The sequence below is a fragment of the Synchiropus splendidus genome, chromosome 2 (genome assembly GCF_027744825.2).
Source record: "Synchiropus splendidus isolate RoL2022-P1 chromosome 2, RoL_Sspl_1.0, whole genome shotgun sequence".
Taxonomy (NCBI): domain Eukaryota; kingdom Metazoa; phylum Chordata; class Actinopteri; order Syngnathiformes; family Callionymidae; genus Synchiropus; species Synchiropus splendidus.
The window spans coordinates 35,117,620-35,141,398 of record NC_071335.1 but is presented as its reverse complement, the minus strand read 5'-3'; the positions used below and the strand labels follow the sequence as shown (position 1 = coordinate 35,141,398).

Genomic DNA, 23,779 nt, shown 5'->3' with positions numbered 1-23,779 from the left:
TCTAGATTTAAAAAGAATTACATTAAAACAGTCAATAGCTGTTTTAAAAGAAAGTCTATTGAGGAACTCATCTGCCCTGTTTTGTAGTCATATTCACCATAGGAGAGAAAATACCGGACAATAGTATTAGAGAGGAAAATATGCCTACAGTCACTCACTCAAAGTGAATGTATAAGAATTACAAACTCTGGCTCTTGACCTTGTTTCCTTGGAATTAATATAGAAATAAAGAAATTGTGGTTGAAACTAGTCCTGAATTTACCCACTGGGGGACAATTTAAGGACATCTAATAAATCTAAATTACTGTCATGGTATTGGAGTAATGTGGGGTAAGTAATGTTTCTTTCATCTTGGATTATTTGATGCACCCAAAATGACGATAACCAATTAATTGTTAAACTATGTCATGTGTGGCCAACCAGTCAGAGGCTAAGAGCCACACTGTTTCACTGTGTTGCTGAATGCTACAAATATGTGAGGCTGTAAGGCTGGCCTGAACAGCTGGTCATGTGACTTAGCGGCAGTATAGCTTTTAAAGCACATGCCTGTGTATTACAAGATTGCTGGTTTGCGTCCAGCGTATGTCTCTTGCGCATGTATTCTTCTAATTCAAACCTTTTACCATGATCATCCTGGAAATATCAAGTCGTGTACATAGAAATGTGTGCGCCATTTATTTTACTTACATATTTTCTTACATGGCTCATGCCACCAATAATGTGGCCCCGGTCTGTGTGTGTGAGCGACGCTGCAGACTGGAGCGTCTCATCTTCACTCCACTGAATTAAACAGACTTCACGACGATCAACAATGAATGATAGGTGAAACACATGCCATACATTTAGTTTAGGGAATGACAAAGTGAAACGTGGAACAATATAATGTATATTGTGTTGATCGTGGAGCTGATGACTGAGTCTTCGGACCGTGACTCACATTGGCGACTCACATCTCACATTGCGTCTTATTTCCTCTATAAACAACCATCTCAATAGCAACTTCACCAAAATTCCAGCGAGTTCAGTGGCTCATTTGGTGAAGAGCCGCGTGAAACTGGGGAAAGAGCCGCGGGTTGGCCAAGCCTGAACTATGTAATTAAAAAAAAAACTGACTAAAAACTGTCATGACAAGAAAAAGCAGGAGACAAAAATAGAATATGCAAAAATAATAACATAACAAAAACTTAAAGAAACCATGGTTAACGATATGTTTGGGAAACAAAAGTATTTCAAGCTCCTCAGAACTAGTCGCTGGACTTTGTTGCCTACAAGTATCGATGACATGATAGGCGACACACTCACTCATCATGATGTTTTACTTTCACTGTTGACTCAGAGGTTAACGTAATGGCAGTTATTATCATATGGTCTACGCCCATTACTTCATCCGAAACACAGCCTGGACTAAAATGTCTGAAATGCATCATACGACGTGTCAATACTGCAAATTTAACTTTGCTCTTGTGACTTAATGATTGATTGACATGCCAACCAAACCTCTCTATGTCACTGATATCACACATTCCCAATGGACAAGAGGTCAGGGGGAAATGTTGGGGGGGCACAGGCGTCAGGCCGAGCAGACAAATGATTTATGACGCCTCACATGCTGTACTGTTCTGCTCCCAGGGCTTGTGCAGTTGGCAGATCTCAAGTGTGGGAGAACGAAATAAAACCACTTCCACCCTGACAGAGTGTTTGGCCCAAAGCTATGCACCTTCTCTAGGTGAGCTAAAGGAAGGCACAGAGGGGAAAAAGGTAGTATGTCATGGATTCTTTCCATACGGGGAATTTCCTGACTGATGTAGGCTACAATTAAACCTGTCGAAATTGTAGCTCTGTGGAAAGTTTGCCCAACTTTTTTTTTATCTGAAAGCATAATAAAAGTAGAGCTGATGGCTTTTACTTAAGCCTCAAAGTTAGCTTTGTCTATGAAAACATAAAAATAATTAATGTTGGACTTATTTTAGTTTCTTATCATTCCAATTTCTCATTACTCCAATTTTAGGGTTATTGAAACTGGTCTTAGCTTGTGCTGCACTTTGGCGATCGTGTGTAACTACAACAACAAACATAATTTGATTGAAAATACACATGAAAATAATTGTGTTTGCATTACTGTTTACTTAAAGTGAGACCTAAGCCAATCGTCTCAGCTCTTTTTTCACCACAATCCACCTGGTGGGCTCATTCCATCTGCACTTTTGGTTTCGGACCCCAAGATACTCAAACACAACCAGACAGGCAACCCTTTTCTGTCCGAGAATCATGGTCTTGGACTCGAAGGACTCTCTTTGTCTTTGGGGCATAACATCTGAGATATTAGAAGAGGTACTGCAGTATAACTTCATGTTCACATTGGGTGGATATTTGTGTATTATGAATGTTTATTTCTGTCTCATTTAATATGTATTAATTACATTGGACATTAGCATGACATTGGGAGAAGTACCTGCTCTTCTCCAGGATTCTTTGTCGATGATCGGTCCATTTCTGTCTCTAAACATGACCAGCAGTGTTTGTCTCTCTCCCAGCTCAGGTGACTTCAGTACTCTGGTTTTAAGTCCACCATGAATATGCTAAAAGAGTGACAGTAAATGTAGTTTGACTTTGGGTTATTCAAGACAAATCTTTATGTAGTTGTTTGATTTAGACTGCTGCGTCAGCAATCCTGTGATCTATTTATAATTGCATTTGGTTCTGAACATGTGGCTGCATGTGGCTGTAGTTTTGTTTTGGGCTTTATGTGAAACCCAGGGAGAGGAGGATGATGAAAGTGCAAATTACCTCACAGGTCATCCTCCAGTTTTATGAGGTACCGTAACATGGAGCTGTCTGAGAGTCCACAGCATTCAGTTTTCGGCAGTATATATATACTTTTGTTCGCATAAAATCCCCGCACAAACATAAAAGTTATGAGTCTCATCAGAGTGCGTTCATGTCTTGGAATGTGCATGAGTCAATGGAGTGACAAACACACACCGTCGCCTGTAGCACACCTGTTCTCCTCACTTTGTCAGCTGTCTGGTTTTGGTGTTACTCTTTGATGACCCTGCAGACAGCGACACTGTATGTCTAGTTAAGTACACAGTGACGGAGTCACCTGTCGACCCAAAAAGCACATGTAGCTATAATACATGCTTTTACAGTGTGAGGCAGGGAGTTCATCATATGACTGACAGCAAACGTGCCACAATATGTGTGTGACCATGTTAACAGGAAACTCCAGAGCTGTAACTCAGTTCGATGACAGTAGCTGCAGCTATAACATCAAGGTTCCGGCGGAGCAAACCAAGACCGTTCAACTGCCACCTGCCAAGTCTTTATCATGTTTAGCCCTGCGTCACGAGTGCGCACATCTGCGTCGACTATCCAGAAGTGGATGTCAGATAAAGTGAGGGACTCTAAAAAGTATTGCATATCGACTGTGCAGGCACAAACGCAGCTTTACAGCCGTGTGTAAGACGGACCTGACCATTGTGTGGCGTCATGGTTGATTTTATGACTATCTTCATAAAAATTCCATAAGCTCAGTCTCATCTTAACTGATTTTGTATAACCAACTCTTTTTCTTAAATGGTGTAGTTAAGAAAAAGATGCTAATAGTAGATACAGAAAACATTTGCTCTCGGCAGACCGTTTCTACGACCTAGTGTTAAACGTGAAAGCTCTCTTTCTGGAATCCAATTTTTTCACCAGCCACATCTGTAGCAGTTGAGTGTTCCCTTAGCTGAAATAAGAGCCTTTACCAGTCAGAGTTGACCTAGTTGGACTCGCTTTCACACTCTTTCCCACTAAACCTGCCGTGTTTTGAAACCCATTGTTTGCTGCTGCAGATCACCCACATAAGTGAAGTGAATAAACCCTCTGTTAGTGTTTCCTGAAGCAAAGCCAATTTTTAGGAGCTCTGTGTGAAAGTGTGAGCAGCTAATCCGCTCACACTTTCAGTCTTAGCTTACAGTACTCACACCAACATCACAGAAAACGTCAGATTACAACTGACGCTCACAAAGGCAAAGCTGCCACTAGTCATCCTAAAAAAAAAAGCACCCTTGTTTTCTTATGGTTTCAAACGTGAGAAGTGCTCAGCCAGCAGCTTTGCAAGAATGATACGGGTGTATCAGGTTGAAACCTGAAACGGTCTAAATATGAATTTTGGCTTGATCATGCTAATTTAGCTGGGAGTCAGCACTCATAATTTATTACCCTCTTTAGTCAATAAGGATAAAACCTGACCTGACTTAGTTCTCACTGACTGGAGACTGGTGCAGATTTATTTCAGTGAATGAAAACCCCAGAGGTTTTGTTCAAATGTGTGATGCCTGGACGGAGAGAGATAAAATGAAACCCTAGTGATACATGAGGCGGTTATTCATCACATCCAAAGCTTCACCTGGCACTTCAATAAAAGTATCTGATACTGGACCTATATTGTGAGCAACTTTAGGTGTGGTTGTGCAAGAAAGCTGCAGATGTGTGCTGGTGTCACCATCAGACAATACCCAGACTCGCCGACATGCCTGCTTTATCATCTCCACTGTTTTAAGATAGACCTCCAGACGATAACAGAGCCCTGGCAGGAGATGACATCACCAACATGCAGGATACAAAAAAGGGAGAACATGGCAGACCTGAAGAAAAAAGCCCTCCCTTCTTACATGTAAACACTCACTTTCAGGCAATTTCATTCAGCACCAGGGGCGATAGTGTTGTTTAGACTGGGTACTGTGTTGACATTTAAATTTCATTATCAGTATTAGAATTATCTTGTTTTGTTTTGGTGACAGGGAGAGAGAGTGTGAGGGATGAGGGTTCAGTGGAGAGAGAGCCAGACGTGGAAGCGCATCACGATGGCTACTCAGGCATCAGTCTTTCGGTTTAGATGCAAAAGAAAAAAAGGTGGATTCTCATCTTCTTTGTGCGTCCTGTTGATTCATTTGAGCACCAGGATAGCGATAATGATTCTCGCTTTGATCAAGGGGCCAGACCTTGAAATTCTAGTGGTGGATGATAATACTTCAGAAGAGTCGGAGATGGGAATTATGTGACAGCTGATTTCAGCATGTTCCAGTTACCAAAGCAAGGCATTCCTTAAACAGTGTCACAGGCATCAACCAGGTTAGCGATAGTTTGCATGTACAGCATGAACATTTAAAATTATCTGACAGAAACACACACACACACACACACATATATATATATATATATATATATATATATATATATATATATATATATATATATATATATATATATATATATATAAATTGCTGGAAGTCAAGTATACATATACACATCGTGGGGATGGCTAGGAATTTCCCAGTTCCAAGGACAACTGGGACACCGCATTAGCTCATCTAATGCAAATCTTTTTGGAGAATGTAAAGAATATCAAAGGGCATTAGAGCAGACTTTACAGTGAATAATATGAAATATCTTAGTAATGACATACTTATAATCTACATATAACGTATATTTATATATATAATATATAAACGTATAACCTTCATCTCCTGCTCCTCCTCCTCTGCAAAATGCCTGTAACTGCACCTGCAACCACGCATGATCATCAAGAAGCATCAGCCCAGACTTATTCACCGGGCTGCAATCCTTCACAAGTGTCATCTTCTTTGCAGATATAAAAAAGCAGGGATGGCAGGTGCCATGCATGGCTAATAAAAACCAACAAGGTGGCCTTGGAATTTAGTTTGATAGTTTGTATTGCTTTTTGAAAAAAAAAGAATTGAAAGACGAAGAAGAAGTGCTCATAAGTGACAGACGTGGACATAACATTTTGTCACCATAGACACATGATTTCATTGTATGTCATGTTTTAAAGTTAAATGAAAGGGGAAATCCTTTAGAAGTCCAACCAATCTACAACCACTATTATTGCTACTATTTCTACCACTACTGCTACTCTTACGACTACTAATACTAATATTAATTACAAGAAGGATCGTGTCACCAAATTCTAAATGAATGCCAATGCGCTTTAGCAACCAGGTTACATTAGTAATATGATTTTTATTGTTTGTTTGATGGTCAAACTATCAGTGTTACCTGCCTTTGTCATTGCTGATGTGCAACGTGATTCAAGACGTGAGGTCAGTCGAGCAATTCTGATTAAGACGTCTCGTCCACTGTGTTTGTGATACACGAACGGTCAATAGGTGCCCAGATCCCTCCACATGTGGACTAAATGTGTCACCTCAATTTTGACCGACCTTTCACCAGCCTGCCTATCAGGTTCTGTCCGGCATCACCGACTCTCCGTTATCTGGACCTGGAGAGCGACTCTGTGACTAAAGGTGCCTGACTGGGAGGAGGATTGCTTTGTACACGTTTCTAGAGCCTGATGGAATCAGAGTCAATCGTGAGAATGGTCCTATGTGCCTTAATATCTGGCTCATGTTGAAACAGTAATGGAGAAAAGGCAAAACAGAACTGTAGAATTTTCACAAATCATATTGATTTGTCACCTAATTCAAATGCCCCCATTATGAAAAATAGTAGAGTAGTGTTCCAAGTCGGGACTCGATGTCGCCTTGTCTAGATTTTACTGTGACCCAGCAGACTGGTAAATGTTCCCGCTCAGCTGGGTGCCTGATTATTGGGACAGAGTGGGGTAATCTTACCCCACAGAGAACACCCTGCCTTTGTTTTGCTTCCAGTACACACGCGTGACAATCAAATAAACGTGGGATTCTGAAACACCGTTCTTCTGTTTTACAATATGCCGCATAAATAAAGAAAGCCCATTTACAGCTGCAGTGTCAGGATCCTGTGGAGTGTAACAGAGTCGGGTCTGTCATGGTGTTAACACCTCTGTGTCCCCAGAGAGGCATTTTAAAACAAAATGTTTCACAGAGGCCATGTCTGCATCAGAGCGGGTCAATTACAGTCAGCGGTGCCGCCATTATTCAAACAATCCCACAAGTGAAAAGTGAAAACAACAGCGGAGAAATAAATAACAGACCCCCAGCGTGAGCAAGAGGACAGCACATTTTTCTAACAAATGCAGGGATGACAGACCAAAACAAGTTCAGACAGAATCAAACAAATCTCATGGTGAAAACAACAGGGAGCTTTACAGTTCAAAGATCTCACGCCTGATTTCTTTCGGAATTTTCGGAGAAAGATCGCCTGCTAGTTGTTCTTGGCTTTGACAAATAGAATAAAATCAGCTTGGGAGACTTTCTTGTTAAATTCAACTGCAATCAAAAAAGGATTTGAGCCATATAAATTAGATTATACAGCAGCCCACAGAGTGCACTTGCTAGATCAACATGAAATACCAGACAAGATTCAATATTTTCTGAAGGAAAACTTGAGAGCCTTGATCTACTTGTTTCCTGGTCCTCTGTTGTTTATAAAACAGTTTGAAAATAAACACAGATACATGAGCTGGAGCTCACCAAAGATGACGCCTACGGCACAGGAAAACATCAAGCTGACTGAAAAACATTATTTGGTCTACTGAAAATTGAATCCTCATCAAACTAGTGTGGAGAACTGCAGGGCGTGCCATGTGACCAACAAATGTATACTCCTGAAATGTCTACAAGCCACAACATTAGTGAGTTGAGAAAAATATTTAATCTGTTGTGCACTATTGAGAAAGCAAATGACTTTTGATCGGGTCAAATGATGCAGAAGTGGCTGCTTGTAAGTACAAGATATGTGGGTATTTATTTAACCAATGACTCTGTCTCTACATCATTACTGCCAAAAGCAAGACACTGAAGTAACCCTCTAAATTTATGTTTGCCCATCTAAGATGTGAATTTTATTGCCTCTTCTCTGGAGTTCATATGTGGCGGTGACAGGCTGGATTCCAGCCTTGAATTGCTGGTGAGCCTGGGTCCTTATACCACTATGCTACGCTGTTTATTATACTGAGATCTACACTAGATAGAAACAAATGGTGTCAGTGGTGGGATGGTAGTGGGATTGGATTGGAAATGGACTTGGATGCATACATGGAATTGAGGGGATATTTGGAGTGAAGAGCCACTGAGGGCGTCAGGTGAGATGGGAAAGTACAGGTAAGGTTGGAACAATGACAGATAAAGTGGAGCTTTCCCATCAGATGATCAGCCATGGACACTGCCAAAACAATGAGGAAGATGATGTGATGTTGACAGTTGCAACCAGGTTCAGTGTATGAAAAACATTTATGTGCCCGGGTATGATTGAAATTATTGGGAGCTGTTAGTCTCCTTGTTTGCTCTTGGAAAGGGAATATTTTTTTAATTTCATATCTGGTAAACATGTATAAACTTTAACTTTGGAGTTATACAGTTTCTCTGTGGTCTCATCTTAGGTTGTAGATCACAGTTCCATCAGCCAATGTGATGGGGTGGACCATCAGTATAGACTGTGTTGAGAATGTTCACAGAAAATGTATTTCTTGTTCTGTTAATGCAAGCACCTGTGAAAGCAACTTTTAAGCTATTTTGAAAACAATATGGCAGACCTTCATTTGCAAATGACTTAGATCTTGTTTGCAGTGTATTTGGATTAATTTTATTACCCCATCATTCTTGCAATCGCATGAGCACTTTTTCCTCATCAGTACACATCTTTTTCCCCATTGGTAAATTCGATAAGCTCGATTGGAGCCTTGTTCTGGTGCTGGTTTAAGTTTAAGTGGCCATAATCTTAGTTATGAGTGCATGGATTCATATCATTTGAGAAACTTAAGATCATGTACGTAGGTCATAAATATCTAACCCAGTAAATAAACTACAAATTTGTAATTCTTTCCATGCTGAGTTAATTCACAATGGTGAGACGCAAGTCGATTTTAAAACTTGTATACAGATTTATTTGGTAAAACAAAGTAGAAATGACGTGACAGTGCTGCATGCAGGAAACAGTGGGTGAATTAAAAACAATACTGGCAGAGCAAAAGCGCAATTTTAAAATTGACATTTACCACATAGGACGTTGAAGTAAGGCTGGAAAAGAACACACATCTTGCTATTTTCAAGCTGAATGTCAGCGCTGAGTAAAGCATGGAAAACATGTTTTTACAGCAGTAGAACCGACTTCCTTTGTATTTAGACTCTGTTGACATGATTAGTGGCACCTTCAAGACCTCCTCGGTCTCCAGACGCTTTGCTTTGTTTGAGGTCAGCAGTCAGTGGTCATTGCTGTCCATCAAAGCCCAGACGATAGACGCAAACCAATAAACTATAGACGGAAAACAAACTGCTGTGTAATTTCCATTGTCGTGTTTGAAAAGGTCAAATAGTAGAAAAATGGATACAAGCAGGAATAACATTTTCAGAATATATTAAAGTAGTAAGCGATGTTAAGTATCAGCTTCCCGATTGATTCATTCGCCCACATTGCAGAAAGGTCCTGCGGGAATAAAAACACATTCCCACATTGGAGAGACATGAAAAGGTCAACTCTTTACCTGTTTCCAATTAACGTGTCTCAGAGGTTCATGCGAGGCAGCTGCAGAGAGGAAACTCATGAATGGACTTGAAAAACATCACACACATGAATTAATGCCTGAAAGTACACACCCAGTCAAACACAGTCGGCACAACCCCATCTGAGAACTGGCATAGTACTTTAGATGTGTTTTTTTTTAAGCAATTTGAAACTACTTTGAAGGGAATGATACCCCTGGAAATGTTACTCTCTCATAAAAGCAGCCATCTGACAGCTATTGAACTGCAAGCACACATCCCAGAGGATGGCAGTAAAACAACTGAAGCTAAATGAAACAGCTGCTGTCATTCAACTTAGCATCATGACCTGATGATGTGTTATTATTGAGGCTCTGCAGGACTCCATGGTGGTGCTGCATGTAGAAATGTAGATGATATTTATAAGCTTGTAATTCAAAACTAAATTGGACTTCTAATTCATCATTTTCATTCCATTCGCTCACAATAATGGGATGTATTCTTCAGTTGACAACAGTATCCAGCCAAAAATGTTCAGTTGGAGGAGGTTCTGTGAACATCTGCATTTATCTCTGTCAAAAACGGATCCACACTTCAAATGAAACAATAGACAGGGAAAAGATGATTGCATTGGGATGGCCTTCTGGATTGCCATCCGAATCTCTGTCAAGGGGCCTGAGAGAACGGGGAGTGTAATTCATCAGAATGGGGAGTCTAAGTCCCGCACTGTACTTTGGCCTCATTGCACCTAGGTTAACAAAAAGTATTACTGGGAGTCAGAGATAAAAGATCTGATATCGCTTGAAAATATGCCATAGCTCTGACACGATGTCTGTGAATTTGAAAGATACATTCTAATGCTTTACCACCTTTTCCACCGGTTGCATAAGGAGTATATGTAGTAGCGAACTACAATGTTCGTCGCTGGCTCTCACTTGAGAGCCACAAGCAGGACGGGTTCAAGTGTTTCACGATGTCAGCTAATGTTTGCTTCTACCTTGGATAGTTTAGTACCTTTAGTACCTGCCTTAGTGCCGGAGCAGCGGGATTCTGCTGTGGGGTCATACATACAAAGTTTGATTTGCTTTGTCCAAATAGTTATGCATTTTCACAAGTTTAAAGTTTACTTTAAATTATAAATTACACAACAAACGTGGTTGACCCTGACATGGTTATTTATCATTTAGATTGAGGTACAGCACATGTGTGATCCAGGGCATGAGGCAAAGTGGACCAAAATAACTTCCCATAGACTTCCAATTCATCCAATTCCATATTTTTTTTCCGATCTTAGGTCCCACGGACCGACTGGAGACTTAGGCTCCCTAGACACGAATCATTTGAAGGATTCGTCACTCTCGTGCCGGGGGTTACTTGTGCTTCTCCTCCACTCCGGCAGGTTGAATCGGGGTGTTGTCAGAGTACAACTATACAACTATTTAAGTTTTTGATAGTACTCCTGGCTCACCTCTACCAAATATGCATCTGCAGTTTTTATTCAACCTAGTGGTTGAGATTGGTGATGATTCTTTTCTCCATCATGAGAAACGATGAAATCATACTGCAAATTGTCATCGCTCACTTTTATATTTACAATGTATTGCATATGCATGAAATGTCTGGATATCACAAGTACTATTGATTTTATTACACTTTTTTGACAATTAATAGTAGAATAGTAGACACAGCATGTTCAGTTTCGGTGCTGTTCAACTAAGGCTGGGAATCTTAGGGTACCTCACGATATGGTTTTTCACAGTATATATAGTGAATGTGGGGGACATTGTGCTTGTGTCGTGATGTGGAGTTTGTGCAACTTTCCCAGTGGATCCAGTGAATGTGTGCATGATAGTTGAATGAAATATCACTCCATGCAACCAATGAGGAGTGAATTTTAAAATTAAAAAAAAAGAAAGAAAGAAAAGCCTTGGGGGCAATTTATACCCACTCATTGGAATCACACCCTCTTCACCATACGTTTGCATTCACACCTGCACGTCCTGAGGACACAGGTTCTCAACACACACACACAGCCGCTCTACACACACAGGTAACCTATCAATGGAAATTAATCTCTTGCAGGTGTGTCTGAAACAGCCGTCAGCTAGTGTTTCAGTCCGTGGATTTACAGGTTAGACAGAATCTAATAAGCTGTATTCCAGTCAGTTTAACTTGCAGTAAAATACACCTAAAAATCCTCAGCCAGCTGGAACTTAACTTATGTGTATAGGTTGGAAATAGCAGACGCAAATTAGCAGTGAAAGAGGAGACAATGAAATCATCCAATTTCAATGGATGTGTGAAGGTAAATGTGATCATTGGGCACAATGATGTCCCTCAGCTCAATCTGCAGCACTCTTAATACTGCAGCAGAGGAATCGGCTGCTCTGTGTTGTAATGCATTCACTGGTCTTCTTGCTATCGGCGGTGGAAGTTTCAGCCTGTGTAGTCATAATAACACCTCGCTGCCTTCACACAGTCGACGTCTGGTTTATACATTCACCGCTCTATTGCAAGCCTGCATCAGATTTCTTATCTACAGGAGCCTGCCTGAGGAGCTCACGGCTCTGGTCAGCGCCTCACACGTCTGGTTTATTATCAGCTGGCCCCCTTCCTGTGGATTCAGCAGTTGAGGGGCCCGGCAGACATCAGACAAGAGGGACACCGAACTAGAGAAGCCAAAGAGGGGACCAAAAAAGTTTTGTTTGTAGTTTAAACATTTTTTTCTGACATGAACTGTTTTGAATTTGAGTGCTTTACTGTGTGCAATAGATGCACCTTGGGATATGAAGACCAAAATTGGCTTGTCATCTAATGGGGGGTCTCTTTTGTATCCCCTACACATTTGCTTTCCACTGTGACATGCAACATGGATATTTCTTTTAATCACACCTAATACTTGATGTGTGTTAAAACAAGCAACAAAGAAACAAAAGTATTTACAAGATGTATTCCCATGAGAAGAGTTAAAGGGCCGAGTATCCACCGAAAGAATGTTTAACCCCTTTGAACTCTGACCTGACCTCTGAAAGGCCAGTGTGTCTAATCAGGTAAATCTAAAAAGCCTTCTAGGTGAAGGCAGAGGTTTAAGTTGACATGAGTGCCGAACTGCTCTCATAGAGAAGGGGTACGAGGGAGTCAAAGTCCAGGGAACTTTGTCAGTCTACCTGGAGAAGTCTAAACAATCTTAGTTTAAAGTAGTGTATTAATAGATTCAGAATGCCAATATTCATCCTGATGTTTGATGTTTTCCTTTGAGCAAATAGCACATAATACTACAGAATTTAGAATTGCAGGCATACTTTATTATGAAACACATATTACCATAAATAAATTACTTGTTTATATTTGTATCAGCAGCATAATAGTCGGTAATAAATCATTATTAAGTACTCATTAGCATCTTTTTTTCATTTTACCCGGGATTGGTCAACAAACAACATCAAAATGTCGAATTATTGGTAGTTAATAAGCAAGTTACGAGTTTATTAATAGTTAATATGCGTTCCCCAATCTAAGTTGAATGAAATACCACAATGTAAAATTTTCCGTCGACTCTTGGAGTTGGCTTCAAAGTTGAACACGTAAGAACTTTGGTGGAAGAGTCTACTATTTGAAAGTACAATATTGAAACTTGTGGGAATGAAATCTCTGTCTGCATCAGCGAACCTCAGAAGTGTGATAAGCCCATGGATGCAGCAGCAGCGCCCTCTGCTGTCAGGTCTCTTTCCCGGCATTTGTGACGTAGAAGCAGTACTCCAATGCTATTGGGGCGGTCACGTGATCATAACAGAATCATGGCGGCTTGTGCAACGGTCTGGACGAGCATGGGTCTGACTTTGAGACTCGCTCGCGTTCTTCCGGACTGTCACGCGTGTGGTTTGTCCACATTAAGTGCCAACTATCTGACCAATCCACACACACGGGCCTCATTTGACCGCTTGAGGACAATCAGCAGGCATTTACAGACAAGCATAGGTGAGCTAACACTTTAGCATCACTTGCGGATAGAAGCCCGTGCCTTTTGACAAATGTGTTTCAATGAAAGTAAGTTAGGTCGCGTCGGTGCGTACTCGTATTTCGGTTAGAAAGGCCGCCGAACATCACTTGTGTAACTTTCCCAGGTCAGGTGTGGTTGTGAAACCGCGTCCTTGGTCTGAAGGATACTGATGAGTAAATGCTTCAAACTTGTACAAGTACTGTTCTTTAATATATTCTGTGTTTTCGAAGGTCTTCACCACAGCGAAGAAACCGGCGACTCCGAAAAACCCGGAGAAGTGTGAGTTAGACTCGTGCTTTTATTGTGAAAGCGTTGAATGCTTCACTTGGATAGTAGCAGAGACCGATGTGCTTGTACCTTCTACATTGGACAATCCTGAATGTTTGAGGGCCGTTAATGACACAGGGATTTTACTGTTGAGTAAACCAGCTAGTTTAGTGGCTGGTGAAGCAGTGCGTGCTTGTCGTGGTTGAAGTGTGCCACGACACTATACAACACAACACAATGCACTGCTGTTAATGTTAGAGGCAGTGGATCTGCTGACCTGGATGTCATGCACTTTGTGTTGGCAGTTTGTGGCAGGACAAGACAGAGAAGCTCTGTTAGAAGAGCTTTGTCTACAAAATCCTGTTTTCTTATTAACATTAAGTGCAGTTGTGTATCCTGTCACAGTGCGACTTCACACCACATGCCAGTCATCCTTTGACAAAGACTATAGGAGATTGAGGTTCCAAGTAATCTCTAACCCATGAGGTTCATGGACATGATAAATGAGGACATGAAGAGGAGTGAGTGTAACAGGGTTACAGGCTTAAAGGTGCCAGACTTGCTGTGGCAAGTGAATCTTGTATTAGATGCAGTTATAAATTTGAAGGTCATGGTGTGATACTGTAAGTGATGCAAGGGTACTTGAGTAAAACCTTTTTGCTGTCCAGGGTGAATGTGGTTTATATAAACCGGTCCGGCCAAAGGATTCCAGTCAAAGCCAAAGTAGGAGACAATGTTCTCTACCTGGCTCACAAACATGGGATTGAACTAGAAGGTGACATTTTAAACAGATTAACGTTTGTAATCCGCTGCATGCTTCGGACAGAGTTCATATTTTTTTATATGTTGCAGGAGCTTGTGAGGCCTCTCTTGCCTGCTCAACCTGCCAAGTCTACGTCAGCGCTGCTCATTTTGATAAGCTACCTGAACCAGATGAGAGGTGGAGAGAAGTTCTTGACTTGAGGTTTTGCTGAAGTTCTCTCCTCAATAAGTATGTTTCTGATTTCTAGGGAGGATGACATGCTGGACATGGCCCCCATGCTTCAGGAGAACTCTCGACTGGGATGTCAGATTATCCTCACTCCGGAACTTGATGGCATTGAGCTGACTTTGCCCAAAGTCACTCGGAACTTTTACGTGGACGGGCACGTACCCAAACCTCACTGACAGTCTGAGTCAGATAAAATAGGAAAAGACGTGTCACGTCACGCAAGTGGCTTGATGTGCAGGCAAAGTGAGGAGGTGACCGTGACTCTGCTGGAGCCTCGACCAACGCTTGGTATATTTATACATCGACGAGTTGGACACTGCTGAAACAACCGGTCTGATGTTGGTAATCAAACTGAAATGTTTCTGCGGGGTATCCATCCAAAATAAGAAGAAAGGCGTCAACATCCAGAAACATTTCACATCAGGTCATTGAACATGGGTGACTCATTCCAATCTTTGGTCTGTCCAGGGCTCCCACATATTGTCATGTAGGAGCATTTTACGCTGTGCAGTCATGACAGAGAAGTGGAGGCATATAATTCATCAGGTTCAGGGGGAGTTTGTTCAGGCTGTGGATCCATGTCCAGTTTACTGTATTACACTATGATTTTCACTGCCCAGCATAGGCGTCCATTAATGTTATTATGTACACAGCATATATTCAAATGATTTTAAAATTGTGCAATAAATTGATTTTAAAATGGAATTGGCTTTGCTTTGTCTCATTTAACCTGAATGGGGCCTTTGTTTTGCTTCTGTCATCATTGGAGTATACAGTACTTTACATGCATATATATTTTTTGTATTGCTCAAACAAAGAAGTGCACTGTAATATATTTACTTCTTAATGTTTTCAGATTTTTTATTTTTCTAATAGAATAAACATGGACCATTCTCTGACCTTTCAGGTGTTTATTCAGCGATCTCGTATCCCGTTCTTCTCGTTTTATTCCCTGCGATATCTCGACGGTGGACAACTGTTCTTGTGTTAACAGTGACATCTACTGGCCTTAATAAGTAGCGTCTCCTTTTTTTGTCTTCACTTTCACTTAAGTTAACCATGAATAAATGCAAAACATATTCAGTTATAAAGATATTAAGTGAATATATATATATATATATATATATACACACACACACACACGTTTACATTTATTCAACTACACAATGTAAACAATTCTGCAGAATTTCACATGCATTTGCAGAGTACTTCAAAGAGTATAATAGGCAGACATCCGCTTCAATGTGTCCACAGTGTGTTGTATATCCATATTGTTGATGGTCTAGCTGAGCTCTCGTCTTTGGAGATTCTACAGGATCTGGTTGATGTATCTCTGTATTGTTGATCTTGGAGTGAAGTTGTTGGTCACTGCCTGTGGTTTCATCCTCTCTGGGGTCTTGAAGAACTCTCTCACCAGTCTGACGGAGATGTCGATATCTGCGATATGTTTGACCTCCGCTTGCGGTGGTGATGTAGCTCCGCCTGGCATGTGCTGGTCGCATCACTGTGCCTGGTTTCCAACAGCCATCTTCTTGTCTGAAGCGCACTGGTGTGCCATTGGGCGGGGAGGGAAGAGTTTTAACAGATCTGTAGTAAGACGTCTGCTGGCAATGCTAACAGGCTTCTCCCCTGCTACAAACAACCTGCAGAGGTGCTTTGAGTTTGGAGCTGCTGAGGCGTGATTGGAAGAATGGAGCGCAGCCTCTGGCTTATAAGAAGCAGTGCTGATGATTTCAAGTTGTCAGCCGATGTGTTCCGGTACTCTAATAGGGGTCCTTGTTTTCAGCATAGGCTTTGTCCAATATGCACTTAGCTGCTTGAACAGTCTTTTCTGCAAGGCCATTGCACTGTGGATAGGGGGGCTGGTGGTTATATGAGTAAAACCCCACGACTTTGAAAAGTGTTGGAATCCATGTCAACTGTAACATTGGCCATTGTCACTGACCACGGACTCGGCGATAACATATCTTGCAATTGTCGCTTTGAGTTTGGTGATTACAGCCGTGGAGGAGCCCATTGTATAGTCTCCATTTCAAAGAACTAACTGTGGTCGTCTGCTACTATGAAGTTGACTTCCAGGTGCAAAGGTCTGTGCCAGTGACTTGCCACAGTCTTTCTGGTATGGCATGTGACATGAGCACCTCTTTAAGGTTCACACTACGTCACTCTTGACATATACTGCAAGTCACCACTGCAGCCTCAATTTGATTTCCCATACCAGAAGAGACCTTCCTTGCTCTGTGTTTTCCATACCCATGTGGCTGGCATGAATCACTCAATCGTGTTCTTCTCTTCTCCTCAACCATCCTGGATGTCGAGCGGGCATTTTGACCTAGTCTCTGGCCAACCTTCATGAGTGGTTATCCCCAGGGTGATGAGCTGTAGATCTTTGCTTATCTTTGCTTATTGCCATGGTCAGTGAGGATCCCACCAACTGGTCCTGGATTCCTGTTGCTTGGTTTGGGTCAGGTTTGAGTCCTTCGTGAGACAGAATGTGACCAAGGTAACTCACCTCAGACTCACATTTGTGGCATTTGTCAGGTTGATACGTCTCTCTTTGGAGCATTGAAGCACAGCTCTATGGTTACTCCCAAACACAAGTAAGTCATCAACGATGGCAGCCACGAGACCCACATATGTTTCACCCACACGCCGCTGAAACTCATCTTGGGCAGATATTATGCCAAATTGCAATCTGAGGAAAAGGTACCTGCCGCACACAGTGTTAAATGTGGCTTAGCTTTATGGACCAATGTCCAGATCAGGCATCGAGAACATTGAAGAACGTCATTCCAGCAAGTTTTGCTTGGGGTGCTCTGTAACTTTGCAGATTATGCCATTCTTCTCCATATTTTCTAGCTCAGTTTTCAGTCGGATTCAGAATGCAGTCAGTATTCCACGCAGCAGCCACACCAAGGGTGTGATCTTCGGGTCAACATGAAATTTGCATTCCCATGGAAACTCTCCGAGTCCCTTGAATACATCTGTATAGACTCCCCTTGTGCTCTGTGACCTAGTGTCAGTCACTTTTCTCTCATCCTGTACAGCCATTATGATTGAGATCAAGTTCAGGTCTCAGCATGCTTTCGTAGCTAGCACTGGTGGAGCACTAATATCAACAAGGTCTACGTCAAAATAATCCTGTTTTTCCTGCATTGTTTACCCTATGCTGGGCATATATCCTTCATGTGGTGTTGTCCAGCACAATAGCTGCCTGTCTTGTGAGCTGCACTGTTGTCTTTCATTCTTATCACTCTCTGTGAGGTGTCTCTGATCTGTGTAGTTTCTTGCTTACGGCATGTAAGCTTGTAGCTTTGCTCCTTTGCACTTTACATTATTTTCATTTGTTCAAGTCTGTAACAAACTGTTCGACTGACTCATGACCCCCTTGCATCTTCTCATGGAACTTGAACCTGGCACACTCAGGATTGGATTTGGGTGAGCCGTATGCTTCTCGTAGTATGTCTCCAACCGTCTAGCTTCATCTGGCATGAGCGTCCATGTGTTGTCGACATCACGTCTCTTCTCTCCTATCTATTGAAGAAAGAACTGAAGGTGTACTTCTCTGGTGGTGGTCCCGAGAACATCAGCTCAGCGTGCTGACAAAAGCATCTCCATGCTTCAGGCAGGTTCAGCCCACTGCATCATTGGAGCAGGGAAACCGAAGGGTTCCACATTTTCAACAGTGGGCTTCAAAAAGAGCAACTACTCTGACAGAATATAATATATTGTCTTGTTGTTTATGTTTTTTTTTTTTTTTTAATAAAATAAACATGGACTCCATTCAGACTTTTCAGGTGCCATCTTGAATCCCATTCTTTTCAACAGTGTACAACGGTTATTGTGTTAATATGTAACATGCACAACTTCACATCTGTACAATATTCATGGGTAAATGAGGCATCATAAAGCATTTCGACACAATGACACACTGTGTTGATACTGTGTTACTGACACCTGCTGGTCATTAAAAATCCCTGCAGGCCACCTAGTTGACAGCTTGACTTGACACTGATTTGATGACCAAGTGTATAATAATATAAATAATGTCATTTAAGCTTTTGCATTCATATTGTCTCCTTCCATATCTATCCATGTAATGTATCATAATGTGAAAATCTAAGTTGTGAATGAGGATGGTTGTGGACTTGTTGTTTTTACAATGTTTTACTTAAAACAATGTTTTTCAAACGTTTTGATGCAGAGATGTTGTTTATTGTGATTAGTGAACTAAGAGTCACCTTGAAATTCATTTGAATTACAATGTAACAAGACAAGTCGAAAATCTACGACAAACTATCCTGTTGACACGGCATGCGCTTCCTTATAAACACAGTTAGGCGCGTTTTTGCCGTGTCGACATTGGTCCATCATGGGTCACGTGGCTGTCTTAAAGCGCGGAGATTGCTCGGCGCGTGCGTCGGCGCATCGGTGATGCGGGACCCGTCACTACTCTTCAAGAACAGTATACGGCGCGAAACTGGTCGCTACCAAATTAGCCAACCACAAACACCTGTGAGGCTCGTACGGGCCCAAAACACGTCAGAACCACAAGTAACCGAATACGTGTTCAGATCGGAGGTAAGAAGACGATCAGAAGCGGAGACATCAGAAGTGATTTAGATCACACTTTAGGAGAATGTAAAGCTAAACGAAAGTACTGAGGAGAACGAGTGTCTTGTGAGGTAGCATGATCGCTTTTACTGCGATCCGGTGCGACCCACTAGCTAATGTGCATTTAAACAAGTGTACTGACTCTAACATCAATGGATTTGGCTATTTCGCCGATCGTCGGCATCTTTGATCTCCAGCAAGTAGCATGGACTATGCTCGCGACCGAAATTAACTTGAAGACGAAAGTTTGCTGCATTATTGTTTTGGAACTAAACAACCATACGCTCCTCTGAATTAAGTGTGGTAAGTGCTAGTTTTGTATTTTTTATTTTTTTTACCCAGACCTCATTTAGAGTTTTATTTCGAAGGTCCAGTAGTATTTTGAAACCACCTCAACACTGTTTTTGGTTGTTTTTTTTTTTCAAAGTGGAGCAAAAAGGAGATTTTACTGTCATGAGAGCTCTGTGAAGATAAAAACAAAAACACAGACAGTTATTGTTATTAAAAAGAAAAAAAATACATCTAACAACTGCTATATAATGCAGTATATTTTGAAGTTAGTTCTAAAGCTTGAGTTCTTTGCAGTTAAGATGTGCAAAGGCATATAATTTTCCATGTTTTGTCAAATGTATTTGTTTTTCTTCCAAAAAGGACATGTATTCTATGATACTGAAGACTCCTTCAATAGACACACACACTGTAGTGTAACTACTTTTATGAATTCTGTCAGTGAAGCTTTGAATTTGATGGTTTATATGACAGCTAAGTGGTTAAGATTGTGGTCCCACAGGATCCAGCTTTAACCCATTCAGTCAGGAAAACAAACGATGTGGTTTTGTGTGTTATTCTATGATGCGTCTGTGATTGTCAGTGGTGTAAACAGTGGGGTGGTCTTTTCCACCAGGGTTAGGATTAGGGTTATTTGTGCAAGCAATCGACTTTGATTCACCATCACAATGACTAATATCTGAAGTGCTCTTGTTTCTGGTTTCTAGTGCTGTGTACGCCCGGTTTTCTCCCTGAGAAACATGGAACAAGACCCCTCCAAGTCTTCGCTCTTCTACCTTTTCCAGGAGGTTTCCAACTTGCAGCTTCCGGGCCATGACAACTTTCTCGACTCAAACTTTCACTCCACGTGGCTCAACAAATCCACCACAGGCAGCTTAACTGTCCCAAAGATGGAGGTTGATATTCGCGAGGGCTGCTGTCAACAGTGCCCTGAATGTGTGATGCCTTGCCAAGAAGCCGTCGAGATCGGCTCGGAGGATTCGTATTTGGGTGAACAGGGTTCTGAATGCAGTAGCCCCTGGAAAGTTCTGAGTCTCATCAACCTGCAGTGTGAGAGGCTCATGCATGATAGAGATGGAGGAGAGATGTGCGGCAGGAAATTTGCCAAGTCAGCAGTGAAGCCCAGACGGAAGACGGATCAGACTGTGGAATCAACATTTGAACCTCATCACCTGTCTAGTCGTACTCAGAATGGAGGCATTCAGCTCCTCACAGCAGCGCAGCCAGAACAAGTGACGTCTTCCGATGTAGCCAATAAGTGCGAGATGGTTTGTACTGTCACTGAAAGCATCCCTGACACCACTCAGATCACCTTGCCTTCAATGAAGAAAGCAGCCGACATGCCAGACTCTGCACAAACTCAGGACCACAACAGTAACCATGTTTACGTGACTGAGCGCCTTCTTGAGTTCAGTCTGCCGCCAAACGCATCATCCTCATCATCAAACCACACTTCAGAGCTCTTAGTGGTGACACACAGTCACAAACTCTCCCCTGAGCCAAAATGTTCTCCGCTTCCAATGGAGGAGTCCCAGTGGAGACCCCAGGAAGAAACCTTCATCCCTGGATTTACTAAAGAAGAGAACCATCTGCCTCCATCTTCCAGCAACGGTTCTCCCAAGTCATCGCGAAGATCCAAAACTCAAAGAAAACAGTCCAACCCCACTCGCAGTGTGAGTCTCCAGGATGCGAATGTCCAGGGAGTGGCGTTCACGATGGACGCCCATTTGGATGAAAGCAAGGAACACTGTCGTCTCCTCATCACTTCAAAATACAGGCAAGCCGACACACACACACGCTTCCAATGACTTCATACGACCCATGAAGGTGTACTCCTGACAGTGAGAAGCTCCTGAGGCGTGCTCGCAGGACACGGAGAAGGACTCGGAGAGCCATAACTCTGAAAACAAGCAGCTCAGACGAAGGAAGTGACATGACAAACGCCACCAGAGGTAAATAGTCAGGCCGACAAACAATGGTGGGGTCCCTGCCTATACAAGGTGATGACACAGAGGAAAACATGTTGTAACTTTATTTAAATATTTGACGTTTGACATGTGTAGTGCATCCAGCAATTCAGGAAAAACAAAGGACAACTGAGCTCATAGACACATCTGTGTTTGCGTTCATGGCTTTTACCTCAACTGCATGGAGCAGCCGAAGGATTATGTGCAAGAGTTTAAGACAAGCTTTGGCAGGGCTCACTGCTGTCCAGTAGAGGCACAAAATACTGGAGTCAGAGTGAGATGAAGATGCTGAGGAAGTGAGATTCAAGGATGGGAGGAAATGAAGAGGATAAGTGGGACATTTCAAATCTACCAGAAGAGATGTCACTTCACTGAGAGGTCAATAACTGAAGCGCTTCTTTTCTCCAGTAGAGGGCAGGAGATCACTACAATGATAAAGCCCTTCAGCTCATCTCAACTTTAGACTTTCTCATTTTTTTCTTTCTAATTTCTAAGTATAACTGAACTGACTTTTAAACAATTTCCAATTCAGCCAGTGTGGTGAGCCTTTTGGGTTCATTACATGTGTAACTCATCGAACTTGTGACACAGATGCCATTGGTCTGATCCCAAATTGTGTATGTTATCTGTCTCAACCTTAAGTGACCTTCATCAGTCTCATCCTGTGTAGTTTTTCAGTTCTCTTTAAATTCGTTTTGTTTTATTAAGGTGGTAAAGTGTGTGCGTCATGCTGCACCAAAAAGACTCCAATGTGGAGAGATGCCGACGATGGGACTCCTCTCTGCAACGCCTGTGGGATAAGGTAGCTGTTTTCATTGAAAGAAGAAAAAGTTGCTTCATTTTTATTGAATTTTAGTCCTCTGTGTCAATTTCAATCAGGAAAAGTGGAGGTCAAAGATGAATATTAAACTGAGCATTTCATCAGGAATAGACATTTAATTTAATGCAGTAGAAATTTCTGTAGCAAAGCCGTGCTAGTGAGTATATTTAGTGGGTTTTACCATTTTACTCCAGACAGTCTTGAATTGTACTATGTTTATGATTTGACCTGCCACATGGAGCATGGGTAAAACTGTGTCCTAAGACAATTTTCATTCTCTGGTGAAAATAGTAGCAGGAATTAAATATTTAAATGGAACAAATGTAAATGTTTGCGCTATTTAAATTGCCAATGTTATTTAATTCAGATTAGTGTTATGATGGGGGTCTTTTTTTAATATTGAATTACCGTAACTTTAAGTCACTCTTCTCATACGAATTTCAATGCAGGCACAAAATAAAGACTGCAGTGCAAATTCATCGATGATGCAAACTAAAAGACCACACACACACACACATCCACACACCCTGATCAGGGTCTCTCTGTAAATGGTTTCTTAGGTACAAGAAGTACAGAGTGCGTTGTGGGAACTGCTGGCACATTCCTCGGAAAGAGAACAACTCTAATTCATGCTGCCTGAAGTGTGGAACTTCTGTGAGGTCTATGGGAGGAAGCAAACGTAGCGAACATTAGGTTCCTCGCGCAGACTCACCTGTCCACGTCTTGTTCTTGCTGTTCTTGCACTTCTTGCATTTAATTTTATTTCTAAATTATTTAAATGACATTCCAACATGAACGATACCTGATTTCTGTAGCCGGGTGGCTTTGATAACTAAAGCCACACTGAAGGAAGTTCCTGCTGAACTTTCGAGCTGATTCAACAGACAATAATATGTGGTACTGTGTTTTCTCTGTTTCTGTCTGGTTTAACTAGCAGCTGCTGTCATGTTGTATTTGACAATGATTGTTTAAAGATGTTTCATGTTCATTTTTGGTGGTTTGATTGTTTTGTTGCTGTTTAATGGTGCACAGTTTTGTACTGCATCAGTGATAATTAAAACAGTTTTGTGTGTCTACATGAGGATTTGATCCATTATGTTTCACAAAGGGAAACGCGTGCGGCTGTTTTGTGTATCTGCAGGTAAGACACACGTAACAATGTGGTGATAAAGAGCTGATACACTAGGTAGATGCGAAATGACTGTTTGTTATCGGCACTTCCCACAGTTTGTTCAGCCCACCATGCAGTCCAGAGTGGGTGGCCTCACGCGCAGCTATTATTTCAAAATGGATTATATCTTGATTTGAAACAGCTACAATGATAGGGCGCTATAATATAGCACTCTAACAGAAATGAGTGCCAAGAACATAAACAGCGCATTCAAGCTCTCCTCTGTAGAGGTCCCC

The 23,779-nt window shown here is 41.7% G+C and overlaps 2 protein-coding genes across 2 annotated transcripts; both read left to right on the top strand.

The window, feature by feature from the left end:
* Positions 1-13,222: 13,222 nt before the first annotated feature.
* On the top strand, positions 13,223-15,357 carry LOC128754407 (ferredoxin-2, mitochondrial-like). The gene is made up of 5 exons (XM_053857006.1): positions 13,223-13,403; positions 13,656-13,704; positions 14,361-14,467; positions 14,545-14,632; positions 14,703-15,357. The coding sequence occupies exons 1-5, from the start codon at positions 13,223-13,225 to the stop codon at positions 14,857-14,859; spliced, it is 582 nt and encodes a 193-aa protein (XP_053712981.1). The 3' UTR covers positions 14,860-15,357.
* Positions 15,358-19,166: 3,809 nt separating this feature from the next.
* On the top strand, positions 19,167-23,264 carry LOC128754631 (uncharacterized). Its single transcript, XM_053857374.1, has 4 exons — positions 19,167-19,264; positions 20,293-21,537; positions 22,261-22,354; positions 22,933-23,264. Exon 2 carries the CDS (start codon positions 20,326-20,328, stop codon positions 21,391-21,393), a length of 1,068 nt encoding a protein of 355 aa, XP_053713349.1. The 5' UTR covers positions 19,167-19,264; positions 20,293-20,325; the 3' UTR covers positions 21,394-21,537; positions 22,261-22,354; positions 22,933-23,264.
* The last annotated feature ends 515 nt before the right edge of the window (positions 23,265-23,779 follow it).